General features: G+C 38.1%; 1 protein-coding gene across 1 annotated transcript in view; it reads left to right on the top strand.

Annotated features, from left to right (window-relative positions):
* Pik3c2a (phosphatidylinositol-4-phosphate 3-kinase catalytic subunit type 2 alpha) overlaps positions 1-25,078 on the top strand; it is a 111,644-nt gene that overhangs the window by 18,413 nt on the left and 68,153 nt on the right. Inside the window, exons 2-3 of the mRNA XM_075971990.1 lie at positions 6,174-7,260; positions 23,144-23,247. Of these exons, the coding sequence (XP_075828105.1) occupies positions 6,235-7,260; positions 23,144-23,247 (1,130 nt within the window). The 5' untranslated portion in view covers positions 6,174-6,234. The remainder of the gene's footprint in view (positions 1-6,173; positions 7,261-23,143; positions 23,248-25,078) is intronic.

Genomic DNA, 25,078 nt, shown 5'->3' with positions numbered 1-25,078 from the left:
CTTTCCTTTTTGTTTAAACAGAAAAAGGGGAAGTGATGGGGGAGTGTCATATATCAATCTGTTGATTTCATTGGCTCTAAGCAATAAAGAAACTGCTAGGCCCATTGGATAGGCCCACCCTTAGGTGGGTGGAGTAAACAGAACAGAATGCCGGGAGGAAGAGGAAGTGAGGGCAGACTCCACAGCTCTTCTCTCGGGAGCAGACGCAGGAGAGACGCCATGCTACCTGCTCCAGGGAAGACGCACACCATGCCCCAGCTCCGACCCAGGATGGACTTAGGCTAGAATCTTCCCGGTAAGCGCACCTAGGGGCGCTACATAGATTATTAGAAATGGGCCAGAGCAGTGTTTAAAAGAATACAGTGTCCGTGTAATTATTTGGGGCATAAGCTAGCCGAGCCGGGCAGGCGGCTGGGGAGTTTGGGGACGCAACCCCGCCGCCGCTCCCTATTACTACATTTTTGGAATGTTAATTTTACAATTCTAAAATATTGTTAATCAGAAGTTATATACTTTAGGGGCTGGAGAGATGGCTCAGTGGTTAAGAGCATTGCCTGCTCTTCCAAAGGTCCTGAGTTCAATTCCCAGCAACCACATGGTGGCTCACAACCATCTGTAAAGAGGTCTTGCGCCCTCTTCTGGCCTTCAGGCATACAGACAGAATATTGTATACATAATAAATAAATAAATAAATATTTTTAAAAAAAGAAGTTATATACTTTAAAAATACAAAAGTTAGGAAGAGGGCTAGAGATATAACTTGGTGATAAAGCAACTGCCTCACTTGTCTTTGGTTTGATTTCTTGTGCTACAAAAAAATAGAATAAAATTTATAATAAGTTACAAAAGGTAAGGTAGTTTTTATCTAAAGACCATAATTATAGAGTTAAATAAAAAGAAAATCTGTTCTCTTCTCAAATAATAAACAGTTTAATGCTTTTCTGACTTAAGGAAAGAGATGGCTGTTGGGAACTGTTTCATTATAATACATCCATTAATGTGCAGAAGGTATGATGCTTGTTTGCCTTTTTATTCCCTCGTTAAACCTTTCCTTCTAAACTGTGACCCTGGACTGTGTGCACATGTGACTAGTTTGCTGGGTACGCTGATGCAGGGCTGTAATCCCGGTAGCACTGACCTGTAGTCTCAGCACCTGGAACAGAGAGGCAGGAGGATTAGAAAGTCATCCTTAGCTACATAACATGTTCAAGTCCAGCCTCTACTACATGAAACTTTGTATCAGAGAACTTAAAACAAAGGTAAAATAGTTCATTTGGGATGGGTAAGTATAAAATAAACATCAAATTTAAAAAATTCAGTACTTAAAAAAGAAAATACTAAATTTTATATTGATTATCTGTAATGTGATAATTTAGATACATTTGAATAAAATATATTGTTAAAGTGATTACATTTATTTGTTATTAATATTAATTATTAATAAAATTGTTGAAAATATTAAATTTTCATTTAAATTCTGTGCATTCTGTGTCTTCCATTTTATCTTTTTTTGTGACAAATTAGTGTTTAATACCAAAGTACTTGGCTGCTCTTTTTAGATGAGTTCTCCCTCCCCATGAATCAGAGATAGAATATTCTCTTTTCATCTATTGATATTTCGGTCTTAACAGAGATGAACACCTATTTTTAGTTCTGTGTTACCATATTCCTTCTAGTTTTCAAGATAATTGTCTCTCCCTACTTATTCTAAACCCAACCATGTGATTTTTTTTTCAGTAAAGGGCAAATTGTTAATAAATGAGCTCATTTTGCTTGATTTCTGTTTCCAATTTGAGCTTCTCTTTGATAAAAGGAAGAATATGTCTGGCCACTAGAAATCTGATTGTAGAAGTGAGGAAAAATTGTCGCCCTCAGTGAAATGATAATGTGCTGGTCATTTGTTGATAGTAAATTGGCTGATAAGTTGTGTGTGTTCTAACTAAATAGCAGTGTTGACTGCCGCATGATAAGACGGAAGCAGAATTTATCAGTGGAGAAAAAATAGTCCAAGATTGAGGAAGAAATTTAATATTTGTGATGGATAGGTTATGGTGATTTAAGCCTATACTGATTCCAGGTAATTTAAAAGTGTATCATGTAAATTAGTAGTGCTTGGATTCATTCCACACTTGCTACCTGCTATAAATTTATTTTTATTTTACTTTTAAGATTTATTTTATGAGTATGAATGTTGTGTCTGCGTGTATGTATGCACACCTTGGAGATCAGAAGAGGGTGTTAGATCCCCTGGAACTGGAGATACAGATGGTTGTGAACCACCGTGTGAATTCTGGGAACCAAACCGAGGACTTCTGAAAGAGCAAGTGCTCTTAATTGCTAAGCCATTTTCCAAGCCCCTGCCTGCTCTAACTTTAGGCATATCATATAACTGCTTATATTTCTTCATTTATGAACCAGAGATATTAGCAATAGGACTTTGTAAAATTTTCGAGGACTTTGTAAAAATTTCTAATCGCTCACTAGAAGTTAGCTGATTAGGCTAGACTGACTGACCAGTGAGTACCAGGGATCCGTCTACCTGCAACCACCTTCCCAATGCTGGGATCACAGGCTGTGCAACCATGCCTTGGTTTTTACATAGATGCTGGAGATCAGACTTAAGCCCTCATGGCAAGCTCTTTACTGACTGAGCTGTCTTCCCAGGTTAATTTTATTTCTAATAATGGCTTAATTGGTTCCATATTATTGTCATATTAGAATAGTGTCTAGATTTTTTAAGTAATTTTTATTGTTTGAGTATTTAAGACATATTTATGCTACTAGAGCAGAGGCCATGGATGGCTCATACTTGCAATTGAGAGGAGATCTTAGCCAATGAAATTCGTCTGTCTTTCACACTCTGGCAGAATTTAATATTGCCATCCTTTCTGATCCTCAAGATGCTTTCTGACAGCAACTGCTTTCGTAATCAAATGGTAGAGATCCTCGGGAATATCAGGGGACTTTGGCTTTAAGGATTCTTAAAATTTTATTGCCAGTTACAAAAAAGACCTGTGACACATCATGAGCCGCTCGAGATCACACCAATTTCTGGGGGTTTCAGGCTTCTCTTGGCCGGTTTGTAAGTCTGATCCTTGACACTGTCAGATAACACCTTCAGCCGGGTTGGGGATCTAGGCAGTAGAGCAGAGCCAACTGGGACAGGCCCCTCCAAGGCGCATGCTTGCAAACCCTGATGGCACCTGACAGCAAAGAGAATTGTGTCTGTTGTTGAACTAACACCTGTTGCTTCTTTATTTTCTTAGTTATCTTGTTACTTTAAGTTTTAAAAATTGTGTTTGTGTGTATGTGACAGAGTTAAGAAGACAACCTGTAAGTCTTCAGGAACTGACTTTTTTTTTCTTTCAGTCTTATGGGTACTGATAACTTAACTCAGGTTGTCAGGTTTGGCTATAGTTGCCTTTACCCACTGGCCCTGTTTCTTACTGGGAACTCATGGCTGTTCCCCCTCCCTCCAAGCTCTCTGGAACATCATCCTCCCATGTTTAGATAGTCAACCACACTTGACTAGGTATCTTGAATTGTTAAGGTCAGAAAGCATTTAGGTGAGTAACAAGACTGACCTGTTTTATTTTTCCTGAAGTTTAAATTTAAATTGTAAATGAATGCACAGAATAATCAACGAGCTTTTAAATTAATTCCTTTGTTTTAGGGTATGCAAATGGTATCCAAAAGTTTGCTTGACTAATGTAATTGCCCTCTTTTAGAGAATTTTAAGTAGCTACAGCTTTTGTGATCAGCAAGGGGTTACCGTTAAAGTTAGTAATAAATATTGCATTATATCTTTAATCTGACTTTTAATTTTTTAACTTTAAAATTAAAGTGGGGCTGGAGAGATAGCTCAGCAGTTAAGAGCATTGCCTGCTCTTCCAAAGGTCCTGAGTTCAATTCCCAGCAACCACATGGTGGCTCACAACCATCTTTAATGAAGTCTGGTGCCCTCTTCTGGCCTGCAGGCATACACACAGACAGAATATTGTATACATAATAAATAAATATTTTAAAAAACTAAAATGAGGCACATTGAAACATTTTCATTTACAAAAGATCATATAGCTACTTCCTTCTTTCTTTCCTTCCTTATTAAATTAGGGGCTAGTGAAGTGGCTCAGTAATTTAAAAGCACTTTTTCCTGCCAAGAACCTGGGTTCCATTCCCAGCACCTTCATGGCTCTAACAACCAACCATCTGTGACTCTAGTTCTAGAGGACCCAATGTTTTTTCCCCGACCTCCATGGGTACCAGATATGCATGTGGTACACAGATATACATGCAGGAAAAACACTCATATGGATAAAAATGATGATGATGATAATAATAATAATGATAATAAAGTTAATAAGAATTAAAAATTTTATTATATGTGTAAAGGTGTTTTTTATACACATATGTGTACTATTGTAAAACTTGATACATAGAGTGCTATAAAAGAGCATTGGATCCTCTGGAACTAGAGTTACACTTAGTTGTGAGTCATTGTGTTGGTGCTAGGAATTGAACCTGGGTCCTCTGGAAGAGCAGCCAACGCCTTTAACCATTGAGCCATTACTCTAGCACTTCGCGCCCATCTTTTTTGTCAGGGTCCCATAATTTTTGTTTTTGTTTTCAATAAGAAAAATAGATTTTTTTCCTTACACAATTTATCCTAATTATAGTTTCCCCTCCCTCTGTTCTTGTTCCTCCCCACTCCCCTCCCATCTGGATCACTCCCTTTCTATCTCTCATTAGAAAAAAACATAAACTATGATAAGATAAAAACTGTCACATCAGGGTTGGACAAGACAAAGAAACAGAAGAAAAAGAGCACACGAATCACAGGACAGTCTCATGCTAACCCAGATTGGCTTTGAACTCATATGCAGCTGAGGATGATCTTGAATTCTTGATTCTTCTGCCTCTGTCTGGAGTGTTTGTCTTAATCAGAAATGCATTTACTGCTTAGGAGAAGGTTTAAACTAATTTTTTAAAGGATAAGTATAGTATTGATTTAACTGCAAATAAATTGAATGGAAGTATAATCAAAACTGTAGACATATTATTCTTTGGACTGCCAGCTCACAAAAAACATGGAGACATTAATTATGAAAGCTCAACCTTAGGCTTGTTCCTAGCTAGCTCTTATAACTTAAATTGACTCATTTCTGTTCATCTATATCCTGCCATGTGGCTCATGGCTTTTACTTCCCCCTGCATGTCATGTTTTCTCTGCCTTTGACTGGCCACTCTACCTTTCTTTTTCCCAGAACTCTCTCTGTCTAGAAAGAAGTCTTGCCTGTATACCTCCTGCCTACTGGCCATTTAGCTTTTTATTAAACCAATCACAGTGACAGTGTAATCACATATCTCAAAACCCAAAACTATATGATGAATTGAGTTATGATAAAATATTTGAATAGAATATTATAGCTTTTTATAATTTTAAAACTTGTCCTCTTCTAAGCTATGATACTTTATACATTTTAAACATTTCTGGAGTATAAGAAGCTTCTATAAATTTTTCATAGATTTTGATCAAGTAAGAGTTGTTTGTTTTATTTTGACTGATAAAGTTTGCTCTTGAGCAGTGTAATAGCAAGAAGATCATGACTATTTTGACTTTTTCGTTGCATAATCATAAGCCCTGTCTTGGAAATATGTGAATGGTACTTAAGTCATTTCATGTCAGGAATAAAGCCAGAGTGTCACTGGGAAACGACAGGCATTATGACAGCTGATATGAGGCCTTGTTAACTTCACTTACTCTGCCAAGTATTTTGATAACTTAGCAAGCAGGATAAAGTGTGTTTCAGTGTCTTCTGAACCCAAGAGTGGATAAAATGTTAACGTGCTTTTCCATTAGGATTTCATGAAACCTCTCATTGTGTTGTATTGGTGTTTATTTTTGTAAGTGGCTTCAAAACTTAATATAGGATAGGTTTTATTTAATTTATTTGGTTGTTTTTTTGAAATGGCATGTTACTATATATTCCTGGCTAACCTGGAATTCACTCTGTAGACCATACTAGCCTCAAATTCAAAGAGATCTGCCTGCCTCTTCCCCTAAGTTCTGGGATTAAATGTGTTTGTCACCACATCCAGCAGGGTTAGGTTTAAACAAAATTAATTTGTGTTTAGAAAATCTAACTGAGTGTTATGTTTATTTTTATGTATAGGTCCTGGTATTTTGGAAGCTACAAGAAAAAAAGATTAAGAGGTTTGGTCTGTTTTGTGGACATGGCTCAGATTTCCAACAGCAATGAATTTAAACAGTGTTCATCTTCACATCCAGAACCAATAAGAACCAAAGATGTGGACAAAGCAGAAGCATTACAGATGGAAGCAGAGGCCTTAGCAAAACTTCAGAAGGACAGACAAATGACTGACAGCCCTAGAAGCAAACAGGATTATGATCTCATGGTGTTTCCTGAGTCTGATTCCCAAAAGAGAGCAGTAGATATTGACGTAGAAAAGCTCACCCAAGCTGAACTGGAGAAGATATTGCTGGATGACAGTTTTGAGACTAAAAAACCGCCTGTGCTGCCAGTTACTCCTGTTCTGAGCCCTTCATTTTCAGCACAGCTGTATCTTGGACCTACTGTTCAAAGAGAACAGTGGCCCCCTGGATTATCCGGGCCTTCCACATATACTTTACCTTCTATTTATCCTTCAGCATACAGTAAACAGGCCACATTCCAAAATGGCTTCAGTCCAAGGATGCCCACTTTTCCATCTACAGAACCTATATATTTACGACTTCCAGGACAGTCTCCATATTTTTCATATCCTTTGACACCTTCCACACCATTTCATCCACAAGGAAATTTACCAATCTATCGGCCAATAGTCAGTCCTGAGATGGCAAAACTGTTTGACAAAATAGCAAGTACATCAGAATTTTTAAAAAATGGGAAAGCAAGGACTGATTTGGAGATTGCAAATTCGAAAACTTCAGTCTGCAGTCTACAAGTGTCTCCAAAGTCTGAAGACATCAGTAAATTTGACTGGTTAGACTTGGATCCTCTAAGTAAACCTAAAGTGGACAGTGTGGAGTTGTTAGAACGTGATGGAGAGGAGAAGAGTCCAGTTTTGCTAGCAGAGGATCCTTGGGATGCTGTTCTTCTTGAAGAGAGATCTCTAGCAAGTTGTCACCTAGAAAGAAAGGTGAATGGAAAATACCTTTCTGGGGCGACTGTAACAAGAAGCCAGTCTTTAAACATTCGAACTGCTCAACCTACAAAAGCCCAAGGCCAAGTATCTCAGGTACAGTCTCTGCTTACTAGCTTCTTAAATTTGATAGTAAAACAGAGTGCATCTTAGTGTGAGTCACTTGTTTTGTGGGGAGGTAATCTTGCTTTTCTTTGCCTCCAAGGCTGCTGTGTTTTTTTTTTTTTGTTTTGTGGCAAAAGATTAAATATGATTAGGTCAACTGAAAAATTGCTTAGTTTTTTTGTAAGACTGTAAATAAAAACCTAGTTAATATGGTTGCACTCACCTCTAATCCCAGCAGTCAGGAGACAGACAGGTGAATCGCTGAATTTGAGACCAACCTGTGTGTTCTACATAGCGATTACCAGGCTAGCCAGGGCTACACAGAGAGACAAGCAAGATAAGCCTAGTTGAACAACTGTCATCACTGAGGTGAATTGAAGATATTCTTGGTATTTCTGTCTTATCTTATAAGTGAACCTTTCTTTTTTTTCTTATTTTCAGGGCAAGCAAGGAATTTTGTCTGTCACCTATTATATAAATTTGAACACTTTCCTTTTGTTCTTAATAATGAAAGACACACAAAAAACCATAACCTCGGGGGCTGGAGAGATGGCTCAGTGGTTAAGAGCATTGCCTGCTTTTCCAGAGGTCCTGAGTTCAATTCCCAGCAACCACATGGTGGCTCACAACCATCTGTAATGGGGTCTGGCGCCCTCTTCTGGCCTTCAGGCATACAGACAGAATATTGTATACATAATAAATAAATAAATATTTAAAAAAAAACATAACCTCAAAAAGTCAGGGAAGACACCATTTAAAGGCTTTTCCTTAAATACCTGTATTGATAAAGGAGAAGAATGGAATGGAAGTGTAGATTATTAATAGTATATGTGGTTTTTTTTTTTAAATTGAGTTTTTTTAATTGGGAACTTTTTTAAAACTTTACTTTTATATGTGGGTGTTTTGCCTGCTTGTAGGTCTGTGCCCCACATATGTTCAATGCATGTTGTAGAGGCCAGAAAAAGGCATCAGAATTACAGAGAGTTGCAAGACACCATGTGGGTGCTGGGAACTGAACCTGGTCACTGGTAAAAAAAAAAAACAGCCAGTGCTCTCCAGCTCCATTATTTGAGACAAGTCTCAAACTGGCCTCAAATTTGGAATGGCCATCCTACAAGAGCCTGCCAAAGTGCTGGGATTATAGGTATGAGACACTTAGTTAAGAGGTAACTAGAATAGTATGTTTTTGCTCAGAAGAGAGTCACGCATAGTTTAGAATTTTCCTTTACTAACATACCATTCCAAATATTATAATATCTGTCAATCTTGGAAATGTCTAAGGACTAAAAAAGAAAAGCACCCATGCATGATAGTTCATAGTACACACACTTAGGAAGCAGAAGCAGGTAAATCTCTGAGTTTGAGGCTAGCCTGGTCTGTATGGCAGTTTCCAGGCCCATCAGGACTACATAGTAAGAGTCTGCCTCAAAAAGAACAGGGCAGGGAAAATACACTTGAGTGATGATATGGTAATTTTGTGTATAGTTTGTTGCTTTATTTGTTTTTGGTTATAGGGTCTCTGTCACTATGTAACACAAGCTAGCCTTGAACTCATGCTCTTCATCCCTCAGCCTTCCACGGGCTGCTGTTTTGGACAGGTGCTGACGTACCTAACTATGCATACTGTCTTCCATAACATTTCACCATTCACATTCCTACCAGTGATATATGAAAGTTCAGGTTTCTCTACATTCTTTCTAACACTTACTATTTTCCAGTTTTTATACTGATGATGATTCTTTAATGGCTTTTCTTTGCTTCTCTGTGGTACTGTGCATCACACCCAGGGTCTTATGGAAGCTTAGCAAGCTTTCTTCCAGTGAACTATTCTCTAGCCCTCTATTTATGTTTTACTGGCCATCTCTGTGCCCTTTGGGGGAGAGATACAAACACATTTTGTTGGCCTGTTTGTTTATTTGTATGAGATGGAGTCTCACTCTAGAATTCACTATGTATCTCATGCTGGCCTCAGACTGTTAGCAATCTTCCTGCTTTCGCTTCCCAAACATTAGGATTTCAGGCTTGTGTCATCATGTCAGGCTGAGAAATATCTATTTAAAATCTTTGTCTACTTTTTAAAAAATGAATTATTCACAGAAACCTGCAAAGTAGAAGCAGCCCAGATGTTGAACTGATGAATGATGGGTTAACAAATGTGATGTAGCCATACAATGGAAAACTTTTCCCTTAGAAGAAAGTGAAATCCCAATACTTATATACACCTTGAAAATACGCTGAGTGTGGAATTGAGGGTTTAGCTCAGTGGTAAAGTACTTGAACAAGGCTCTTTGGGTTTATTGCCCACCAGCAGGAAAAACAAACAAAACCACACAAGTTGGTTGAAAGAAACTAGATCTAAAAATTTCATAAATAGATTGACCTGGCGCCAAATGTCTATAATCTCAGAATTTAGGAGGCTGAGTCAGGAGGATTGCCACAAATTTTGACGCCAGTTTGAATTACATAGTGAATGCTAGACCAACCAGAGCTAAGACCTTGTTTCAGAATAAACAACAAAACTCCACTGTGCATGTATTATATAATTCTATTTATATGAAGCATTCTTAAGAGGCAAATGAGTCTGGAGAAGTGATTCAGTGGTTAAGAACACTGGTTACTCTTCCAGAGGACCTCAGTTCCCAGTACCCATATGGAGACCCACAATGGCCTATAATTGCATTCCAGAGGATCTGACCCCTTTTGGCTTCTAGAGATACCAGGCATGCACATGATGTACAAATATATATGCATACAAAACACCCATATGCATTAAATGAATAAACAATTTTTTGAAGGGGGCAAATGTGTAGAAAAAGAAAGCAGATTAGTGTTTACATGGACTTAATTGCTATATGTAGGATAGTGTAACAGTACAGGCTCTTTAAAGTATTGAAACTGTCCTGAAATTGTTGGTCATTGCATCAAATTTTGAATGTCCTGCAGAATTATACAGTTTTAAATGGTTTAAATTGTGACTTTTATGTTCTGTGAGTTTTACCTAATTTTTTTTAAGTGAGGGGAGGGGAAGGAGGGAAGTTAGTCATCCTCAGACCTTGTACTGTAGGGCACTGATGAGTTCCTGCTTGTTTTAATAGGTTTAAACATGCTTTTTTGTAGGTTAAAAATGATAGAAACTAATTCTGTGTATGATGCTACTAGTCAGGGCTCAAGATGTCAGCTGTTTGTAGTTGGTTGTTTGAAAAGGGCAGCTGCCTGGAAAGTTGTAATGTCACTGTCAAAGAAAAAGTGAGCCTTTGATCTTAAAGGGAACTTAAATGGTTTATCATTTGTGGTGAAAAAACTGAAATTCTTTCTTGACCTTTGGAAATATTACTACATTATCAGCTGTATTGCTCACTCTGCCTTTGTGAACTTATCCCTAGTTTAATTCCCATTATTCACCCTTTCTCCTCTTCCCCCCCCCTCTTGTTAAGCTACAATAATCTAGGCCTGGCATGGTGGCACTTTCCTTCAAGGTAGAGACAGATGAATCCTTGAGTTCAAGTTCAACCTGGTTGATGATGTGAGTTTCAGGACGACCATGGCTACTGAGTGAGACCCTGTCTAAAAAAATGAAATAAAATTTCGGCTGGGTGGTTGGTGGTACACACCTTTAATCTCAGCAGTTGGCAGCCAAAAGCAGGTGGGTCTTTGTGAGTTTGGAACCAGCCTGGTCTACATAACTAGTTCCAGGAGGACCAGGGATACACAGAGAAACCCTGTCTCAAAAAACCAAAACAATAAAAAATAAAATTAAATAAATAAAATAAGGTGTATAGTCAGACTTTTTCATTAGGACTGTCAACTTCCCAATAATGACACAGAGACTTATTATTAGTTATGAAAGCTCAGCCAATAACTTAGGCTTGTTTCTAACTAGCTCTTAGAACTTAAATGAACTTTTCTATTTACGTGCTGCCATGTAGCTCATGGCTTGTTACCTCATCTCCTACATGTCATGCTTCCTCCATATCTCCTCCTGACTTTTTCCCAGCATCTGTGTCTGGAAAGCCTCCCTAGCTATTGGCCATTCAACTTCTTATTAAACCAATCATTGACACATCGTCACAGTGTATAAAAAGATTATTTCACACCGGGTGGTGGTGGTGCATGCCTTTAATCCCAGCACTCGGGAGGCAGAGGCAGGCGGATCTCTGTGAGTTTGAGGCCAGACTGGTCTACAAGAACTAGTTCCAGGACAGGCTCCAAATCTACAGCGAAACCTTGTCTCAGAAAACAAAACAACAAAAAAAAAAAATTATTTCACAGCATTTGCCCCTTTTTGTCTCAGTAAAAAAAAAGGGGGTTTTAACTCTTCACACAGTAAAACTATATACAGTATAAACAATTATCAGTTAAGAATTACACCTTGATTCACACAAAATGTCCAGTACATTTGTATTTGGCAAATTTCAGAGAAAATACTCCATTAACTATCCTCAATGAGTCCAGAACTTTATATCTATTTTACTTTTTATCATGACTAAGGAATATCTTATCTAGTCTTCAACTTTGAGAACCAAGAAGTATATAATATTACCTGAGTAAACAGGAAGTGCAGAGAAAACAATTTCCAAAACTATGACATGACAGAGAAATCTGATTACACCAGGGTTCCTCTGTAACACTGTGACATTCATCTTTGGCCTACATGCCAAGAATATCTGACAGACTTTTCTATGAAGCAGGAATTTTTGAAGAACTCTTCTGCCCTGGCTTGGCAAAGTTTGGCACTCACTTTCTTTTGTGTCCTGCTTTTCCAATTTGGACAGCATGCTGTCAGCAGTTAAAGCAAGGGCAGTTTCTTGTCCAGCGACTAATTGCCACAAAGAAAGCGAACTCCACATGGAGGTTCTTTGATGCCCATAATCTTTTTTGAAGTAAATTGATGCTGTCATTAGCAGACATGTCTCATTGTTATGAAAAGCCTTATGTTATTAAAACATTTTAAATGCCATATTCTACAGATCTTTGAAGTGTTTAAAGATCACCTATCTAAAATATATCTTTGTATGACCTTGAAAACATATCTAACATGACTATATATTTGATTGTTATAGATGACTAATAAACTGTATTTCTTTATTATGCTAAATAGTTTTCAAGGACTAAAACTTTACGTTTTAAAATGAGCTACATAGGTACAATAACTTAAACAAGAATAGAAATATATAATACAGTATAACAAAAATATTAAATTTGTATCAGTATACAGAAATCCATGCCAATGTAAAATATTTGAGGTTAATGGTTGTTCAGAAGTAGACTCAACAATCCACTCTTTTATCCCATCATTTCTATATTATATCTCCCATTTTTCTCTTTAGGAGATCCCTGAGTCTAATCTTCTTTGTTCAGGTTTTTTTTTCTGACTGTTACCAATAACAATTTGTAAGCAACCCCCTAAACAACAACAAATATCCATAGCACACTGAATGACCAAAAATCACCCACTCCTTCTCTTAGGTATGTAGACATTGTATTCTCTAGACTGCTTCCTGTTGTCTGGGTGCACTGGCAATCTTTAAGGGACCCTGAACAAATTAAGATAATGGTCAAGTCTAGGGGTGTTAGCTGTTGTCCAGTCTCAGTGTGATGAGATAATGAAAGGTTTATCTAAAGTTTTGACTAGAGAAGTCTGTGAGGCTAGATCATCTCAGCAAGCAGACTTGAAGCTGTTCTGGACACAGAACTTGAAAGAAACTGCAACAGAGGCATTCTGATAGGCTGGATTTCTGGGCCACCTGTTTTCACTGGTGTCTGGTCCCCTTGCTCTGAAAACACAAACTTTCAAAGGTAACATAATATGTGCATTAACACAAGTATGAACTGTGTGTTGTACACAAGCCAGCCAAATATGATTTTTTTCTCTTATGTTTGAGCAGGTAAAATATATGCCACCTGTCTTGTAGTTTTTCTAGGTTTATGTCTTTATGTCTGCAGCCAGGATTTTCAGGGTATCTCGCCTAATCAAATCTGATCTCTATCAACCTTAAACGAATCCACAACGTATTGTTTTCCATGGAAACAGAAACAACCCCTTCTCCAATGTAAAATATTTCTTGGCTTCCACTTTGTAAAGTTAAGACATTTATAAAATATATAGGCTAGTTTAATTTTGCAGTTTCCATACTCCAATGTCTAACAGCTGTTGTTCACTCATCAACGATCAAAACACTTATTAAGCCAACACAACACAACACAGGATCCAGACTCCCTGTGTATTTCCCATCTCTACATGGCGTATCTTTTTTAATATTATTTTATTTTCTCTCTAAAGACCTTATCTTATTATTCATAAACTTTTCTACGACTGTACCCATTTTTTACTGTGTCTGTTTAAAGGTTTTCTCGGTCTGGACCGCTTTACTGTGTACCCGCAGCCTTCTCTCTGAATGAGCCATATAAACTGCTAAGTAGCAGCTAGGACCTCCAAAGTAGCTGCACTTAGCTCTTGGTATACTGGTGGCTGGCTCCACCCCACCCTTGGTTCCCTAATAGCCTAACCTCATGGTGGAGGTGCCACCAGGAGCCTCATTTACCGTCCCAGCTTTGGGATGTTTCTAGGTCCACACTGATGTAAACACTTCTACTGCCAAGTAACGCATTGCCCACTGCTCAAACCCTATTCAATTACTCAGTAGCAGGGCCTCTAAGAAGATCCTCACCTATATATGCCATTAGTACCAAACCTCCCCAAGAGACTACAGTCACCAGGAAGCCACGTTTAACTCCATGTCCCAAACTTTTTTTTTTTAAAGCTTTCTCAGGCCTATGTGGATATACATGGCTAGACATTAGGTGCTATATGTTCTTGGACTTTTTTGTCACAACTGTTGGCTCCCCAATAATGACACAGTGTTGTAGGAGGCCCTTGTTCATTCCCAGCTACCCAGACCACGAAAAAAAACACACAAAAACTGTATTAATTAAATCACTGCTTGGCCTATTAGCTCTAGCTTCTTATTGACTAGCTCTTACATCTTAATTTAACCCATTTCTATTAATCTGTGTATCACCACTTGTCTCAAGCTTACCGGCAAGGTTCCTACTTTTTTTCCTGTGAATTGAGAATTTAGTAACTTAATTTTATAGTTCAGTATCCCAAAAAAGTAGAGCAAGTTCAAATGGGGAAGAAAATCAAGAAGGCAGTTTGATATCTAATTATCTACAAGGAATCTATAAATAGCTATTTCATAATAGCGACTCTTAGGTTGCAAGCATAATTATAGAAACATTCAATAAGAGTTTGATGTGCAATTTATAAATACTACAGGAATGATTTTTGTATTAAAGTTTCAAGCCTATTATTTACTTAAAAATTTTAAATTTCACTTATTATTTATTTGTGCATATGTGTGCATGAGTGTTTGTGGGAGTTTGCATATGGGACTACTATATCCCATGTATCTACTGCAAGTGGTTAGTCTTGGCAGCAAACACCTTTACTTTCTAAGTCATCTTACCTATGTCTTACTAGTTTTCTTGAAATAGAGCCTTGATAGCTCAGGCTAGCCTCAATCTTTCTCCTGATACCAAGATCTTATTCTGTCTGTGAGATCTTATACTGATTGTACATGTACAAGAAGAAAAGTTGGGGGGTTGGTGAACCTAACAACATGAATTCAATCCTCAGAACCTGTGTAATGATGAAGAGAACTGACCCCACAGTGTTGTCCTCTGATCTCCACACATACACAGTGACATTTATTACAGACACATACACACCCACACACTGACATCATACACATGCACTATAATAACAAAAGAAAGAAAAGAAAGTTTGGTTTATGTAGACCAAAAGGTAAAGAGAACACCAATGCAGACTAACTTTGGAAGCCATTGACCTGGTACTTTCACATGCTCACATACCATTCATTCATCTCCGGCTGTTTATAAGTATTTCCCCACAATTTAGGCTTTCTGTTGGGAAACAGCATTGCAGTGCCTATTCTCATAATTACTGTAGGTACTTACGTGTTCATTTCCTGTTAGAAATTCTGTGTGTTACAAACCCTACTCTAAAGGGTGTTTTTCTTTTCACTCAGCAGGCTTACTTCCTGTTTCCTCCTACTGTCTTTTGTTTGGTTAATAATAATCTAAATATTTGAGTGTAGTTTTTGTGTGTGATCAAAACCAGGAAAAGGAACGGCATTAAAACGACCTTTTGGTACTTTAAGCTTAAATCAGACTGGTAGTCAATAACTATTTTAGTTAGTTTGAATACTCCCATGAGTATTAGCAAAATAATGGCATATCAAATTGCAGTAAGCACCTCTCCCTGTGTTAAGGCTGGGCAAAGCGACCCAATATTAGGAGTAAGGTACCAAAAGTCAGTGAGTCCAAGACAGTCTCTGTTCCTACTGTTAGGAGTCCCACGAGAGGATCAAATATGCAGGCCATGCCGGCTCCCAGGTTGTCGGTTCAGTCTCTGTGAGCCCCGTAAGTCCAGGTTAGTTGATTCTGAGTTTTCTTTTGGTGTTCTTGACCCTTCTGGCTCCTACAATCCTTTCTCCTCCTCTTTTCAGAATTCTCCAAACTCCACCTAATGTTTGGCTGGCGACACCCTATTTTTAAAAACAAAAATGTGGTTTTATAAATGTGGATACTGGGTATTTCTAAAAGTTTATTGTATTAGGAGTCAAATTTATATATTATTGGCAGAATGTCTAACATCAATTTCATGTTCTTTCTTTCTTTTTAATTTTTTTTATTCGAGGCAAGGTCTCATATAGGTTGAACTCACCATGTAGCTGAGGTCTTCAACTCCTGATCTTCCTCCTTCTACCTCCCAAATGCTGGGATTATAGGCATGTATCACTGTACCAATTTCTACCACTAATTTTCTTACCTCTTTCTCCCTCAATTTTCTCTGATTAATTATACAGAAGGAAGGTTCAAAATGTTTTTATTGTACAGCTAATCACCTTTAATAACTCACCTCTCTGGAAAATTAAATGTAAATAAGGAAGCAGTGCATTTAGTTCTGAAGAATAGCAAATATTCTTAGAGTGCATTTACTAATACAAACTGTGCTTTTATCCCATTTAATTTCAGAGTAGTGTGTCAGGAACTTTAAAACTCATGTTACCATGAAGCTTTCCAATAATTTATCCCTTTTTTCTTGGTTTTTATTGTTTGTTTGGTTGCTTGGTTGTTTTGACAAGATCTCAGTCTGTAGCAAATACTGTGCTGGTGACTTGTTATATAGCCTGGGCTGACTTTGACCTTATGTAGTCCTCTTGCCTTAGTTTTCCTAGTGCTGAGATAATAGGTGTAGGTCACTAGACCTAGCTTCCCACTTTTGTTGTTTTGAGACAGGATCTCTCTGTGTAGCCCTGGCTAGCCAGGACTTTTTTTATAGACCATGGTGACTTTAAACTCACAGAACTCTACTTGCCTCTGCCTCCCTAGTGCTAAGGATGCTGAGATTAAAGGCGTATGCTATCAGGCTCAATCCATACAGTATTCTTGACATGACTTTTTGTTTGTTCTGGTTTTTTTTTTTTTTTTTGAGACAGGGTTTCTCTGTGTAGCCCTGGCTGTCCTGGAACTCGCTCTGTAGACCAAGGTGACCTCAAACAAACAAAGATTCACCTGTCTGCCTCCTAGTGCTGGGTTTAAAGGTATCCCACCATTGCCTGGTGAGACAGCTTTTTTTAATCAGAAGATATACTGATAAATTTTTGTGCTAAATACATCCCATTTAGGGCAAAGTGCCCCTAAGTCTCTTACTCTCCGCACTTTGTCCAGTTATAGGTCTCTGTGTTAATTGCCATCTACTGTAGGAAGCTTCCCCATGGAAGGTTAATCTATGAGCAAAATGTCATTAGGTATTGTTTTATTGCTATGTTTGTTTAGCAGAATAATAATGATAGGTTTTCCCGTGGGATCCATTACCAATCTAGTCTTAGGCCCTAGGCCTTATATGTAGTGTCTGGTATGGATTTCATCTCACAGAGGAGACCTTAAATCCAATTTTTTAAAAAATGGCTGGTTACTCCCTTAATAGTCATACCACTATTGCATTAGTGGACAGATCCTGCAGGTTGGTCACTGTTGTAACTCACAGGTTTTGTAACTGGGAGAAATTGATGATTATTTTTCCCCTCCAGTAGTGTATATATTACCTTCCAAGACTTTGAGCACTAGTCAGTAGGGTGAAGCTCCATCTTTCCATGTTCTATGATGTAAATATGTAGTGTTCATAGTGATAGGTTATGGAAGGTAACCAATAGCATTGTCAGTAGCCTGTACTATTGGGGTGAGTGGTGTCTACTGGGACTCCTTTGGCCAATGTTTCAAAAAAAAAAATGTAACCTATTTGGTACTGCAGGTTTATTTGGTTTATATGATATCATGGAATATTTTTTGAGTATTCTCTTCCATTTCTGTGTTTTATCTTGATTAGAGCATGAACTGCTTAGGCATCTGGGCAAACATTATTCTGAGAATGTCTATTAAAGTATTTTGGGTGAAGCTGGCACTTGAATTGGTAGTCTAGGGAAAACAGATTGCCTGCTTTTTCTGTGAATAGATCTTAACCAACCGGTTGAGGACAGAAAGACTAACCCTGTGCTTAGTCTATAGTGATATTTTGTGTTTTAATAAATAAAGCTTACCTGAAGATCAGAACATAGAGCTAATAGAGGCCAGGGAGTGGTGGCACACACCTTTAATTCCAGGACTCAGTGCCACCATGGACTACATGAGATTGAATCTATCTAAAAAGAAAAATTGAACTCACACAGGTGTTCCCAACATTCAGGAGCCACCCGCCTTTAATCCCAGCACTAGGGGGGTGGAGACAGGAGTGATATGGCTGCGTGGAGAGAGGTGTATAAGGCAGGAGGAGAAGAGCACTGCAGTCTGCAGTCACTCTGAGGACAGGATCACCCCCTTGTCTTGGGAGAGGCAGAGTTCCCTTTGACTGAGGGGTTCTTAAAATGATCATAATGGGTACCAACAATAATCAGGAGAACATCCTTTAGAGAATTCCATAAGTAGGGTTATGCCCAAAACTGTTTTTATCTCTGGAATTTCTCTAATATGGCATTTCTAGAAGAGAACATTTGGGTTATGACCTAAACATTTACTTGAAATTCCAAACATATGTTTACTTGAAAACTCAGTATCTTCTACAGACATTTTTTTAATTCTATGTATTGGCTAACAGCATTAACAGTTTTATTAATTATTGTATCTTTTTTATGTGTTAAGAAAAAAATGATTGAGTGGAGAAATGGCTCCGTGGTTAAGAGCACTTGTTTTTGCAGAGAAACTGGATTTAATTCCCAACACCCCCCATGAAGGTTCACAACCATCTACAACTCCAGTTCCAGAAGATCTGATGCCACAAAAGAAAAGTCATCAAGATTAATGGAAATAGGCTAGTTGATGCTTTTGGTCGTTGGCGTAACACCTAGGGATATAGTGGAACATGGCTCAAAAGGATAGGTATAGAATTGTGTTGTTCCAGAGAGACGGAAGGACTCAAATGGCTGCGTATAATGGCACATGCCTACACCCCAACTTGTGAAACAGGAAGAGGAGGAGCATAAGATTGAGGTCAGGCAGGGCCACTTAGTGAGATCCTGCAAAACAGAAATAAAGTTGATGTTATCATTTGAAGTAGCCTAGGTAGCTTTTTTTAAAAACCCATTGTGAACATCAAACTTTTGTAATTACATTATTATCTTTTTTAAAAATATTTATTTATTTATTATGTATACAGTCTTCTCAGTATTCTTTCTGCGTGTATGCCTTCAAGCCAGAAGAGGGCACCAGACCTCATTACAAATGGCTGAGCACCACCATATGGTTGCTGGGAATTGAACTCAGTACCTTTGGAAGAGCAGGCAATGCTCTTAACCACTGAGACATCTCTCCAGCCCCCTACATTATTATCTTGAAATTGTTCCTGTCTAGTCAAATTCAGTGACTTAATGAAAGGAAGGGCCTCATTAATAAAAGGTATCGTGAAAAATACATACTTTAATTAGAAGTCTAAGCATGCCATTAAGGAGATTGGGAATCTATTCAACAGGGCAGGTTTCATGTCATTGTCTCCAAAAGACCACAGTATTGTTTTCTAGCTTTCTCTGGTTTGTTTGAGTTGGATTTTGTTTTGGGTGGGGGAGGGCAGGTATTTGCTATTTTTTTTTTTTTGGTTTTGTTTTGTGTTTGATTTTGAGACAGTTTTCTAATCTCAGGCTATTCTCAGACTTACTGTGCAGCTGAACCTGGACATGAGCCTCTGATCCTTCTGCCTCTATCTCCCATGTGCTAGTGATTACTCCCTCCCTAAGTGCTTCCCTCGCTTTTCAGTGAGCCCTTTGAGTGTGAGTCTAGTCTTCCATATCCCCATCTGTAAAAACTTGTTATAATAGTACCAATCTATTGAAGCTACTTGATAAGCAAATAAATGCATGTTGATTTTATATAGAGGAGTCTGATAGAGTACCTTATCAGTATTTGTTGCAAGTTATTTTTAAAATAATACTAATAATTTAAAAAGCTTATTTTAGGGAATAAAATATTAAAGTTGCTGCTACTCTTTTTAGATTATTGAAGAAAGCACAGTTTCTCACATTCTTTAAATGTTTTGTGGTGTGTTTTTTAGCGGAAGCAAAATATTCAACAGATTGAACTGATTGATGGTTGAGTACCATTTCAGCTGGATGTTAAGTTCTATAAAAATGCAAAACTCAGTTTGGTGCTTGTTCTCCAGGAGGTTTTTACACCAAGATTCAAAACAGGATGTGATGGTCAGGGTTTGGTTCAGACTAAGCAGTTAGAGGTGGTGGGGGTGGAGCTAGAAAGATAGCTCAATAGAAAGTTCTTGGTCTGCAAGCATGAAGACCTAAGTCCATATTCCCCATCACCCATGTAAAAAGCTGGCTTGTAACCTCAGTGTTGGTTACAAGTGGGGGAGACAGGTGACTCACTGGCAGAGATTACAGAAATGAGCATTGCTCTTCTTCCATGGGTGCTAAGGACCCAAACATGGGTCTTCAGACTTGGGGAATGGAGCAAGGGTCAGTCAGCTCTGAATTCTTTAGAGAATTGAAGTCTTTTCTGTTACAGTGCTTGTTTCTATAACATCAATTAGCAGTGTTAAAGAAAACAGTGGTCTTCTGGTTCAGTGAGAGATTCTGTCTCAAAAAAAAAAAAGCGGTGAGAAATGGTTGAGGATGGCATCAACCTCTGGTCTCAACATGTGCATGCACATGCCCACACGTACATGAGTGTGCCAAGAGCTGGGGCAGGGGACACTTACGCTATAGTAAGCGTGTAGAAGTGCTATTCACTGTGCCCTAAAAGCCGGCTAGGTTCTTTTTTTTTTTTTTACATGTTTTGAAGGTAGATGAAAAGGAAGACATTTTTTGGCAAAGAGAAAGTTCAGAGCCGGGGTAAGTCCCATTGTGTTTTGTATGAACAGGATATGATTCAAGCTAACTGGACCATAGAAGTCAGTGGAAGCGTTAGACAAGTAAGGCTGGAGTAGACAGTGGTTGACTTAAAGAGGTTAAGAACAGATGATTTTTATTTTAAATTTAATGTAATTTAATTTTGTGTGCGTGTTCATATGTGAGAGCCACCCATACCGTGGTACACATGTAACACATGTAGAGGTCAGTGAACAGCTTTGTGTGTCAGTCCTCACCTTCCACTGTTTGAAACAGGGTTTCACTTCTGTGAACACCAGGCTAAGTGGCTGTGAACTTCTGAGGGATTCTGTCTCCACTTCCCATCTTCCCATAGGGGTACAGCGATAACTGGCACGAATACTCATGCTTTTACCTGGGTGCTGAGGATCCAAACTTGGATCATCAGACTGTGGGAAGGCAGCATTTTACCCATTGATCTATCTGGAGCAGAGGTCAGATCTCATTCTTCAGAGAACTGAAGTCTGTCTGTTTCTGTAACACAAATACGTTATTGATAATCGCAGATTGCTGTCAGTACAGCAGCAAGGTTGTGCTAGTTCAGTTTTCCTAGCATGTTATTATTTTGTAGCAATCCTGAACGAACTTTTCTTACAGTTTAATAGAGACCTTTAACAATATGACAGGTTTTATGGAAAACACTGAGTTTCTGCAAATACAATTTCAGGAGTAGTTCGAAGTCCACAGAATTGAACTGGTGAAACTGAGTACTGAGCAGCTGGGAGGACATTGGCCTTAGAAGAACTTTGTCTTCTGGTTAGTTGAGAGTCCACACCCTCTGTGTTCATTATTCAACAGTCTTCAAGGGAGTAAATGCCCTCAAGAACTTCCATCACAAAACAGAAAGAAAGACAGGCTTCAAAAGAATTGAAGACCATATGCGAGGGGTAAATAAGGATGAATATTTAACTGTTAGGTTTGTTTTGGTGTATTTTTGTCATTTGAGACAGGGTCTCACCCTGTAAAGCCCATACTAGCTTGGAGTTCCGTTCTTCTCCTGGTTGAGAGCTACTATGCCTAGCTGTGTTAGGAATTGTTATTATAAAGATTATTTTTGTTTTAGGGGTTTTTTGCATGTTGAATAGTCTCTCTTAACTATCTTTCCTAGGAGTGGTGCTATTTTTACTTGTGATTTTGTCAGTTGCCCCCTCCCTCAAAAACACTATCACATTCTAGCAGAAAGGTCTCTGGCGCCATTTCAACAAAGAAAGCTCTTAAAGTGATTATTGCCCTTAAAATTTTAATGTAAGCATCTTTGTAGGCACCAAGATCATTGAAATCTATTGACTTTCCAAATTTTATGCTGCTTATTTGTTTTTACGTTTATTTATTTAGAGTGTGCGTGCTCAAGCACAAAAGCCAGCAGGTGGTTTTCAAGAATAATTTATCTCTTTCCATCATGTGAGATTTCTATTCTTGGCAGCAAGTACCTTTACTTGTGGAGCCATCTTTCTGCTCCATTAATTTTTTTATTATTCGTTTGCTTATTGACATGTAGAATATTGAGCCCAGGTCTGTGCCATCTCTCTGCCATTGGGCTAGCTAAAGCTGTGACTCTTTATTCACTTAGTTTAGATTGAAACTATTCCTAATTTTAAAGGAAATTTTATATTTGAAACTTGTGCCAAATCAAATATTTCATGTTGTATATCAAAACACCTCTAAGTGAACTCTACTATTTCACTGTTATTGGTTAATAAATTGATCTCCCTAAATAGTGCAAAAAAAATCCTGACCAAATTTAACTTATAAAGGATTATTAGGATATTTGTGTATATTTATTAACATAGGAAAACAATAACTTCTCCTAAAAACTCATTCTCTACCTAAAATGCCAGTTCTTGTAACTTGAAGCTTGAGTTGGGTATGCGGATGTCCTGGTTTATTTATTACACGAGTCTCAAATGAGCACGAGCTCTTAAGACAGACGGCAGTCCTTTAATTTCATTCAGCTGCTAGCTTACTGAAACGTTCTAGCTGATGAGTACAGCATGTTCTTAGTTTTTACCAATTAAAACAGTGAGTTAAAACTGTACTTAGTTGGTACTTTGCTAGGACAGAAATCCTCTTTTTCTTGTGTTGCTTTGTTTTCTGAAATGGGTTCATAATTACATACAGGCTGGCTTTGAGTCGGAGATCCTCCTGCCTCAGCATTCTGGGTGATGAAATCCCAGGTGTATGCCAAGAAATAGGTGTTTTTAGCCAGTTGTTGTTCATGCTGTGAAGCTAAGACAGGAGGATCACTTAAAGTCTGAGGGCTGCCTGAGGTATAGGATAAGGCACTATGTTAAAGAAAGCCACTTTTAAAAGCTCTGCTACTTAAATGATTTATTTGTATAGCTTCATAAAATTAGTTTATGAGGTACTACTATGTAGCATTTTGGAGATCTTTCACTTTTAAAATAAAATCACTTTTTTAATTACAGAAAGACCCAAATGGGACCAGTAGTTTGCCAACTGGAAGTTCTCTTCTACAAGAATTTGAAGTACAGAATGAGGAGGTGGCAGCTTTTTGTCAATCCATTACGAAGTAAGGAATTTTCTTTATAAATTACAGATTCTTTAAATTAAAATGATCATTTAAAAGATATACTTCGTGTCTCAAAAAACAAAATAAGAGCTGTGCAAGGCAGAGGCAGCGTATCTTTGAGTTCTGGGCCAGCCAAGGCTATATAATGAGACCTTGTCTCAAAAAAAAACAGAACAAAACAAAATCCAAAACTTGCTACTGCATGCCAATCCTAAAATTTTTAACTTTTTTTTTTTCTTTGGGTGGCTAAATTTTGAAACAAACAGTTTCTAAGACCGGGAGTGAGCTCTGGTCCTCTATTAACAAGTGAAAATCTGGGTTTCATATGTGTTTCCACACACCTAGAAGGTGCTTTCTTTTGTTTCTAGACAAACTTCCATCTCCTCAAAAAATAAAAATAAATAAATTTATTTATTTATTTGTTTGTTTATTTATGTTTGGAGATACTGTTCAGTTTGTAGTCTAGGCTGGCCTCAAACTCCCAATCTTCCTGCTTCAGCCTCCTGAGTTCTAGGTTTACAGGCATACATAACCCTGCCCATTGTCTCACAAACTATCTACCATTCAGAAAGCTATCCCACTTATTTAATAAAAATATGTTTTATAAATATTAGAAAAATTTAGTCCTTAAATATTTTCTCACTCTTGTATGTCTTAGACAGTATTGGTTTTTGTTTTGTTATTGCTGTTTCAGAGATGGGATCTGTAACCCAGACTGGCCTCAAAGTCCTGGTTAGCGGAAGATGATCCTGAACTTTTGTTGTTGTTGTTTGAGACAGGGTTTCTCTGTGTAATAAATAGTTCTGGTTGTTCTGGAACTCAATTTTTTTTAAATTTATTTATTTTACATATATAGTGTTCTGGGCACCAGATCTCATTATAGATGGGTGTGAGCCATCATGTGGTTGCTGGGAATTGAACTCAGGACCTCTGGAACAGCAGTCAGTTCTCTTAACCTCTGAGCCATCTCTCCAGCCCTCTGGAACTCAATTTGTAGATTGGACTGGCCTCAAACTCGTTGAGATCCTCCCGCCTCTGTTTCTCAAGCGCTGGGATTAAAGGTGTGCGCCACCACTGCCTGGCTGATCTTGAACTTGTGGATGCTTCTGCTTTCACCAAGGGCTAGAATTATAGTCATGAGCTACCACTTCCAGTTTTATGCAGTACTGGGGATGGACTCAAGGCCTCAAGCATGTTAGGCAGGTTCTCTACCAACTAAGAGTTACATTTTCAGCCCTTATATCATATTCTTTATAGATGGAAAAATTGAGACTCCAAGAAAATACCCTCACAAACTTTTCTCTGTGTCAATACAGCGTCACATCACCTTTGCCGCTGGTTAAATGTTTGTTTCCTTTACATGGTTGGATCAGTTAGGACTTGTGTTACATTCTTCTGTGGGTTCTGGGGATCAAACTCAAGTTGACAAGTTTGTGCATCAAACACTTGCCTGCTAAAGTATCTTGCCATCCCTGTTTTGTTTTGTGAAACAGGGAAGGCCTCACTTTGTAGCCCCTGCAGTGTATTGTGTAGGCTATACTGTCCCTGAACTCACAGCAATCCTTCTGCCTCTGCTTCCCTAGTTCTGGAGTAACAGTTATGCATCAGCATGCCCACCTTGAATTCACCTTTTTTTATTTGAAATATGGTTATCTTTTATAAATCCAAAAGTGACCTTGGATTGGGATTCTTCTACTTGTACATTTCAAGTTCTGGGATTACAGACTTGCTGCCATGAAGACTTAAATTCACAATTTCCTGCTCTCTTTAGACCTTCTGTCTTTCCCTTTCCTTTACTTCCTTTTCTTACCACACTCATCCTCCATGTGGT

The sequence above is a fragment of the Microtus pennsylvanicus genome, chromosome 5 (assembly GCF_037038515.1).
Source record: "Microtus pennsylvanicus isolate mMicPen1 chromosome 5, mMicPen1.hap1, whole genome shotgun sequence".
NCBI lineage: Eukaryota > Metazoa > Chordata > Mammalia > Rodentia > Cricetidae > Microtus > Microtus pennsylvanicus.
Note: the sequence above shows the minus strand (reverse complement) of the source record. Positions and strands in the feature narration are given on the sequence as shown.